Source organism: Cucurbita maxima, unplaced genomic scaffold (genome assembly GCF_002738345.1).
Source record: "Cucurbita maxima cultivar Rimu unplaced genomic scaffold, Cmax_1.0 Cma_Scf00012, whole genome shotgun sequence".
Lineage (NCBI taxonomy): Eukaryota > Viridiplantae > Streptophyta > Magnoliopsida > Cucurbitales > Cucurbitaceae > Cucurbita > Cucurbita maxima.
The window spans coordinates 1,748,809-1,757,401 of record NW_019272028.1 but is presented as its reverse complement, the minus strand read 5'-3'; the positions used below and the strand labels follow the sequence as shown (position 1 = coordinate 1,757,401).

Here is an 8,593-nt window from a genome sequence, read left to right as displayed (position 1 = left end):
TTTTTTTTTTTTTTTTTTTTTTTTTTTTTTTTTTTTTTTTTTTTTTTTTTTTTTTTGGCTCTGTTTTTCCCCTGCTTGATGCGTCACTTTTTTTCCCCCTGAATCTCTCATTCAAGGAGTTGGGGGCTAATGAATCTGGACGGATGTCACTGTTGTTGGGTGTAACTTTAAACTGTTGTATGAAAACAGAGAGAAGAAAGAAAACAGAGTATGAAAAGGAAAAAGTAGAAGAATCAGATTAAAGAGGGTTCCACTGGGTGTGTGTTTGTGAATCTTTGTAATCTCAAAAAGAAAAAGAAACGAAACTGCTTTCGCTGGATGGATTTGAATCCACTTCCATTTTGAAGGCTGTTTTTGTACATGGTTTTTGATGATTGAATTGAATGACGGGTCTCTCTCTCTCTCTCTGTCTCTCTCTGTTTCTCTCTGTCTCTCTCGATTTCATCAGAAGAGGGGTTTTTTTAAAGAGAGAGAAAATTGTAAAACTTGTTTGAAGGTGAGTATTTTATGGATCTAGTGTGCTTGGCTGACACCAAACAATCAATTAATTAACCTTTGTTCCAATTGTTTAATTAGAAATTACTCAGAGCATACAACATATATATAAACAACACAGTTCCAACAACATGGATCAACGTGGGGTGTGGGAAACAGAGCAAGAGAGAGAAAGCCGCCTGCTTGAATCTAAGCTCTATATTCACAAAGTGGGATATATTCGTAAAAGAATTTATTTATTTCAAATAATATGTGAATAGAGTTATGTTCAATACCATGCGTAATAATTATTAAAATATATTATTTATATGGTACGCAAAATTATTAATTATTATATTAATCGATTACTTGTCAACTTTTATTAAACCAATAATTAGTATATCTTGTCAACAAAACTAGATATGTGATGTGATATTTTTATATGCTAATTAATTAGTAAAAAGACTTTAACAACCCTTGAATGAAAAAGTTAAATTATTAATATTCCATTAAAATTTAACTATTTATCGTAATTTCCTCTGGCGGTAAAAATATTGAAAAAAAGAAATGTAACTAAAAAATAGGGAGAGAGAGAGAGAGAGAGACAGTGACTTCTATTGTAGTACACAGGTAGCTGGTAAAAGTAATTTGGAGGTGAATTACTATTTTACCCTCGTACGTTGAGCTGGTCTTTTTGACCTATTCTGGACCACTTGGACCTACAACTATTTTTCTTTTTTTTTCTTTTTTTTTTTTTTAGGGTTAGCAAAAATTTGGTGCATGAATTAAATTTTATGTTGAATGTTTGGTGTCGGGTTTTGAGCAAGAGGCACAATTAACGTGTTGTTTGAGGTGTTAACTTGAAATAGAATCTCCTCGATACATTATTAAGTTCGAGCGTATATGACGTAAGCTAAAGTAAGATTACGTACCTTCTGGTAATAAATGAGCTATACCTTTCATAAAATAGAGATTATCAAATAGTTCACTCTGGATTATGTCAATGTTGTCCCTACATGCAAGCCTTCACCTCAATCTATTTAGTTTCGGTATGGTATTATCTCGTCTTAATGTGTTCAAGTTATGATCCGACCACGTTTCCTACAATGATTGGATTACATTACATGACAAGACTAATTAAAATTAATTTGATTGTTGTTTTAAAAAATATTAATTGTGGAAAGTTAATGGGAGAAATTGAAGAATTATTTAAGTAATATTAAAATAAAAGATTAATAATATTTATGAGTTAATGGAAATAAGATTTGGGAAATGATTAGAGGATTTTGACTTGGAATGCAAGTGAGGAAGGAAGTCCAAAAGCAACCGAAAAGAGAAGAATCTTTCATTTCTTTATATCATTATTATTTTTTCTAACAACATTTTGTCTTTTCCTTAATCATTAAAATTATGAATAATCATAAAATAATTCACAAATTCATATGCTTTTCCTCAATACAAGTTTATCTTACCCAAACCAATAAAACGGCTAATACTCGCGTAATTAATGTTAATCGAGGGAGGAATGATAAGCTACCTAATTTAGGTAAATTGGAGCATCCGAACCTGTTGTCTTTACCTAATTAACTTATTTAACTCAAGCATCGAAACATATCTAAAAATGTCACTTTTAAGTGTTTGAATAATTTTATAGTATAGGGTAGACAAATATCAAACCCAACTAGTGTATGAAACATGTCTTTTATGGCGTGCTGTCGCAATCTATGCCTACTTAACACATCACATCCCAAACTAACTTGTAAAAATGTACTCGAGCTGTCATACCATTCAACATTTGACTTCTAATACGTCATTTCTACTTATAACTAAAGGTAAAAATTAAAATTTTTTCTTATTTAAAAAAAAATAAATAAAAAGATATGACTCGAGTATATATTGGAATCATTCTTAAATCTAAGACTTAATTTAATAAAATATGATAGAACATGGTGTCAAAGATGCATTTTTTTTTTACTTTTTTCTCCCACCAAAATTCTAAAGTTTGTTTTATCAGAAGAATAAAGTTGGGTTGAAAATTAGTTTGTAGAAATTAATGTTGAAAAAAAAAAAAACTTTATATAACGTTTTAAAATTGGAGTAGTAGGTTCATTTGACCCAAATCATTATTGATAATATAATACTAAAAATAAATAAATATTAAAATAAAGTCGATGCTCCTAATTTTAGTAGATTTTAACTGTGGAGAAAAATAAAACATTTTTTATAAGAGGATGACAACTTCTTCATTTTAAAATCGTCAGACTGATGTCAATACATAATGCTCGAAAACAAATAATATCTACTAGCAATAAGTTTAGACGGTTATAAATGGTATCAGAGTCAGACACTATATTAGTAAAAAAGTAGTTGTGAGATCACAGATGAGCTCGTTTAAAAATTTTTACAACTCCAATAAACTACTATTTTAAAGTCGATCGAAAAAATGTGGCTATTAGACGTGGGAGTTTCCTATTTTAATAACTAACCGAATGATTAGTGATTAATATAAAAAGAAAAATAAAAAAGAAAAATGAAAGAAAAAAAAAACTTAGTGACTTAAAAAAATTAATATGAATGAGTAGTTAGTGAATGAAGGGCGGTTTAGAGGCCAATTTATAATGTAAATTAATGCAAAGTTAGGTACATGATTATTTATTTAATATTAAAGAAATATTTTAAGAATCACTGTATCACAATATATTCTATTTAATTAAAATGTATTATAAAAAATAATTAAAAAAAATGATATTCTTATTATTATTATTATTATTTTGAAAGTAACTTCTATAGTTTAGTAAAAGGGAAGTAATGGGTAATTATTATTATTATTATTATTTATTTATTTATTGAGGAAAAAAAAGAAGGGGGGAAATTCAAAAGGTCAAAAGGAAGCACGTACGAGATTCTTCAAGAGTTGAAAGTGGGGCCCACTCCAAACCCCAATTTAATGCTAAAATCCAAATATTTCATCGCTGTGTGGGCCCCACTCTCAATTCTTATCTTTTTGAGGCTTTCTATCATCCTTGGGAAAAGAGTGATATCCTAACCTTCCTTACCAAAGAGGTAAAAAAATAATAATTATCAATTATATATTTTTTACTAATTAAATTTCGTTTTTAAATCTATATATATATATATATATATTTATTTATTTATTTATTGAATTAAATAATTTAATAAATGAATGGATAAATAAAAAAATCACAAAATTGAAGGTAAACCCTCTATAATAAATTTTTGAAATTCAAACACCAACCAACTTATATATTATATGAAAAAGAAAAACTGGGGTGACGTGTTATTTTGAATTAAATAAGAATAATTATAATATAAGAAAAGAGGAAGAGCAGCAAGTTTGTATGTTGAGTAAGATGAAGGCGACTTTCGGTGGGAAAGAATATATTGATTACAACAAGATTATGAATAGGTAAATAATAATAATAATAATAATAATAATAATTAAAGAGAGAGTAGAAGTAATTAAGTAAAAAAATAATAATAATAATAAATAAATAGAGAGAAAAGTGGGAAACGGCGGATGGGGCCATCGTGGGGGTTTGGTAAAGAGTCACAATCAGTGGCACGCCAGCAAGAATGACATGATAAATGATTTGGCTGCCTTATTCCTATCCCATTTCATATCCCATTTCATGTAGTTTCCTTGCTATTACTAGTAATAATGTGCTTGTTAGGAAGAGGTTTTATAAAGAATGATTTTTTTATCCCTATGTGAAATTTCATTCCATTTAAAAACTACTTGCAGTTGAATGATAAAAGTCCCACATCGATTAATTTAGGGAATGATCATGAATTTATAATCAAAGAATACTCTCTCTATTGTTATGAGGCCTTTTGAGAACCCTAAAACAAAGTCATGAGAGTTTATACTCAAAGTAAACAATATCGTGTTCTACCTTAAACTAGGCTAAAACATTTGGTTGTTCATCCCTTATTACTATGTGGATGGGGTACCAAGATTTGGCGGAGATGGCCCTTCCACACAAATATCAAAGGCCTAATAAGCCCATGCATGTTGCTGGATGTCAACAGGAACATAAGCGCTAGAACTCAGCCCAAAGTTTATATTTTGTAAGAAAATATGCACGTAAATGTGAACAATTCATTTTTTTTTCCATTGAAATTATATGAGTGATCTAAGTATAAATTTCAATCTGTTTATAATGTAACAACTTTTTAAAGTATTCTTTATCTTTTATTTTGTATAACTATAGTTTATTCGTTGCTAAATTTGATATATGTATATAAATATTTTTAAATATGTATGATTTAAAATGTACTTCGACCTTTATAAGAGATTGGCTAACTTCGGGCCCAATTCACGAATCTAAATGGTATAGCAACTCCCATTTCAATCTCTATTCCATCGCATTTTATTTTTTAACAAAAAATTAAAATCCCAATTGATAAATTTGGACAATTTCCACTGGACTTCTTTATTTATTAGGTCAAGTAGAGCCGTTGAAGAGATTTAAATTTCAATTGTCCTTGAAAAAATGTGGCCGTTGAAGTAAGGTGTTGCATGGGACCAATTTCCAAATAAAGTAATACCCATAATTTTTCTTATTCTTATCCGAGTGTTCAAATGTTTTTATTTTGAGCTCATCTTTTTCCCTAAATTGTAATCAACAATTTGACTGAAATTTAATGCAACTTTGTTCATTTATATCTGGAAAGTTTAAATGGGTCTTGAATCTTAACAAGTTATGAAAAATAATTTACAGAAAAAAGTATACAATTTGACTGAAAGTATTGTTTACTGTATAGATAAAGAAAATTGCAGAACCAGATCTTCCTGTTTTTGCTTTTCACTTTTTTTTACACTTGTTCCCGATCTTCTTTTTCTCTGGTTTGAAATTCAAATTTGGAACCCCAAGCAAGCATTTCTTGAGCTTGGATTCTTTCTTTTGTTTTTGTTTCTTGCGGTTCGAGCTTCCATGGCAGATTCAACTTGCATCATGCAGCACCCTTTCTCTTATACTTCTGGTTTTCCCAATGAATCCATGGAGGTCAGTCAGTCACTCAGTTAATTTTGGGCATTTTGTTTGAATTCGATTCCATTTCAATCGTTTAATCTCTGTTTTTCTCTGTTTCTTATAGGGTAATCGTCCGACTCATGGTCTTGCTCAATCGGTCTCCTTCGGGAGGTTCATGTCGGAGTCATTAGATTGGGAGAAATGGTCCACTTTTTCCCACAATCGTTATGTGGAAGAAGCCGAGAAGTTCGCTCGTCCTGGATCTGTCGCACAGAAGAAAGCTTTCTTTGAAGCTCATTACAAGAACCTTGCTGCTCAGCGAGCTGCTGCTGCTGCTGCGAAAGCCGCCGAAGAAACTGACACAAAACAGAATGTTGATGATGTTGAGCATCAAGAGGTTGTGGCTGCAACTGAAACTGCACAACATTTTGCTGTCAATGACAATGGCAATGGCTGCGGCGACCCTTCTGATCTTAAGGAGGAGAAAACTGATAGCAGGGAGGTTGAGGGAGCTGTTTCAGCCATTCCCCACCAAGTGAGCGAGGAGATTCGCCAGAAGGTTGAGAATTTAGAGCAATCGACCACCATTAGCAAGAAGAAAGTAGCTGCTTCGTCTTCAAAGCTTCCATTTTTCAGTAGATCATCTGCGATCCGACCCACTACACCAGCCCAACCAATGGCTCCAGCTTCCTCTCTCAACAATGCCACTCCAAAAAGGAAATCTACTCCTAAATCTCTTAGGATGGCTAACTTTACACCCATTCGAGAGATCAACAAGTTAACTTCAACGGTGATGAGAAAGATTGAACGTTCGAGAGTTGGGTCCAGTTCTTCAAAACCAGCTAAAGATAGCTCAACTCCTCTTAGGACCCCGGATATGGTTGCCACACTTTTCGTCTATGAATTTATCTTCTGAATATGGGGATTTTGTTCTAAATCTTTCTGTAATATTTGGTTATCTGCAGGCATTGAAGAATGAGTACCAAAACCCTCCTTCTGCTACTCCCTGCTCAGAAACGAAGAGGTTGCTTTTCTCATGAATCTGCAATAACTTAAGTGTCATCTTTTAGTATTCATTTTGTTTGGAGATAGCTGATCAACATTCTTTTGTTAATAACTGCAGAAACAAATTGTACTCGCCATTTTCATTCTCCACTTTCAGCTTGAGAACCGATGAAAGAGCAGCCAGAAGAAAGGAGGCAAGCTTTTGCTGCATACTTCTCATGTACCTTAAACTCTGTCCCTTCAAGTGCTAATTTTGGTTGCTTGTTTCTTCTTAATACCTACAGAAACTTGAAGAGAAGTTCAACAAAAACGAGTCACAGAAAAATGTGCAACTTCAAACAAAACTAAAGGTATCTGTAGAATTGTAATTCTACTAATTTACGGTTAGAAACTATGAAGCTCCACAATGGTATGATATTGTCCACTTTGAGCATAAGCTCTCGTGACATTACTTTTAGTTTTCCCGAAAAGCCTCGTACCAATAGAAATGTATTCCTTACTTGCTGATGTGGGACTCCCTCCCAACAATCCTCAACATTAGCCATGACTCAACGGACTAATATTTCTGCAGGAGAAAGCCGAAACAGAGATAACAAAATTGCGACAAAGCTTCTGCTTCAAAGCCAGGCCACTGCCTAGCTTTTACAAGGAGCGAAAAGCACATAAAAACGAGGTAAATCCCATGTGCTAATAGCCTAATACAACGTGCAATGAATTGGTATAAATACTTCTGTCCCTTTGTTCTTAGGAGGTTCCCAAGCCTCATCCTCCATCACCAAAATTAGGAAGAAACTCCAACTCCCAAACTGGAGAAGCTACGATGGCCCATTCTTGCCATAAGCCTCCCGCTAAGAGCAGCAGAAGCATGAATAAGAATGTGCAGGGAAAGGCTCGTTCTACGTCATTACAAACTTTAATGTCTGCTCATGAGAATATATCTCCTAACATTCAGCAGTGAAAGTCAAGCTGCAGAAGGCTTCTCAATATTTTTCAGTCCATTTATTCACGAGGTCACCAGATCTTGACGTCCTCTAAACTACAGTGGATCCATTTTGTGGTATATCTGTTAATTTTTATGTAACAAAGCCTTGTTAAAAATATCAGTATATGTAGAGAACAATGATTTGATTGCTATGAAGATATCATTTATTCATCAGAATTCAACAAAGAGTTACAACAGAAGTTGTCAAAATAGAAAATAGTGACATTGGTATCCAAAGAACAGAGTTAGATATACAAAGTGAAACCATTATTCATATCCACATTGATAAAAGCACATTAAAGCCATGAATGGAAGGTGTCCTTTTCTTTTATCTGCCTTGTTGTCTGTTAGATTGCTGGTCTTTCTTCTACCAAACACCAAATATCACCACCCTCCATGGCTTCGTCCACGACGAACTCAACTTCACAGTAACTCATTTCATCGTCATCATCCACATGACGACGCATATCTTCGACCCTTGATTCGAAATCTGTTACTTTATGCATCTGATCATCATCACCATCATCGCTGATGAAGCAGGGGCATTCATCAAAGGGAACCATCAGTGAGCAGTCATCGAGGAGATGGTGCGCCTTGAACTTATTAGATCCCTTAGCTTTATCCTTGGCCTTTTGAACTGGGTGTAGCCTGCAGCCGGAGCATCGGGGCTTGCCACATTTTCCACTGAACTTGGAGTGATTGGTAGGCTTGGATGAAACCTTAGTGAAAAGGCCAGCAGTAGGAGGAAAATCGAGTTCGTTAATGAACCGAGTTTTGGGTCTTGGGTTCCATGGGGATGGGATGATCCGGTAGGTTCTTACCATGCCATGTTGGCGACCTTCCCTCTTCATTTTGGACTGCTAAAATTGAGCTGAGGAAAGAAAGGTTTGAAGGAAAGAAGAGGAATGGTTTGGAGTTATATAAATTTTGGTCAAGGAAAGATGCTTGGGAGGCAAGGACTTTGATTGCGACCCACTCTAAATAGCGCGTCGACCAAGCCCTTGATAGTTGACATCTCAACTTCTTTTTGTATATATTTTATGTAAACAAAATGAAAACTTTAAAGATAAATGGACCAGATCAGACAAATTTCTGGAGTTGGCCTGCCGCCCATGAACCATTATGCCTTCAAAGTTGC

The 8,593-nt window shown here is 33.6% G+C and overlaps 2 protein-coding genes across 2 annotated transcripts; one reads left to right on the top strand and one right to left on the bottom strand.

The window, feature by feature from the left end:
- The first annotated feature begins 5,188 nt into the window (after positions 1–5,188).
- Positions 5,189–7,632, top strand: LOC111487836 (protein WVD2-like 7). The gene is made up of 7 exons (XM_023135383.1): positions 5,189–5,501; positions 5,593–6,348; positions 6,434–6,492; positions 6,592–6,667; positions 6,758–6,823; positions 7,045–7,146; positions 7,222–7,632. Exons 1-7 carry the CDS (start codon positions 5,199–5,201, stop codon positions 7,429–7,431), a joined length of 1,572 nt encoding a protein of 523 aa, XP_022991151.1. The 5' UTR covers positions 5,189–5,198; the 3' UTR covers positions 7,432–7,632.
- On the bottom strand, positions 7,602–8,557 carry LOC111487841. The gene has a single exon (XM_023135390.1). It carries the CDS (start codon positions 8,304–8,306, stop codon positions 7,803–7,805), a length of 504 nt encoding a protein of 167 aa, XP_022991158.1. The 5' UTR covers positions 8,307–8,557; the 3' UTR covers positions 7,602–7,802.
- Between the last annotated feature and the right edge of the window lie 36 nt (positions 8,558–8,593).

Bases quoted from the DNA above. Each gene is read 5' to 3' on its own strand.
- LOC111487836 (XM_023135383.1), top strand. From the start codon at position 5,199: ATGAAAAATAATTTACAGAAAAAAGTATACAATTTGACTGAAAGTATT. The intron at 5,502-5,592 runs GTCAGTCAGTCA...TGTTTCTTATAG, and splicing joins TTCCCAATGAATCCATGGAG to GGTAATCGTCCGACTCATGG. The intron at 7,147-7,221 runs GTAAATCCCATG...CTTTGTTCTTAG, and splicing joins GAAAAGCACATAAAAACGAG to GAGGTTCCCAAGCCTCATCC.
- LOC111487841 (XM_023135390.1), bottom strand. From the start codon at position 8,306: ATGAAGAGGGAAGGTCGCCAACATGGCATGGTAAGAACCTACCGGATC.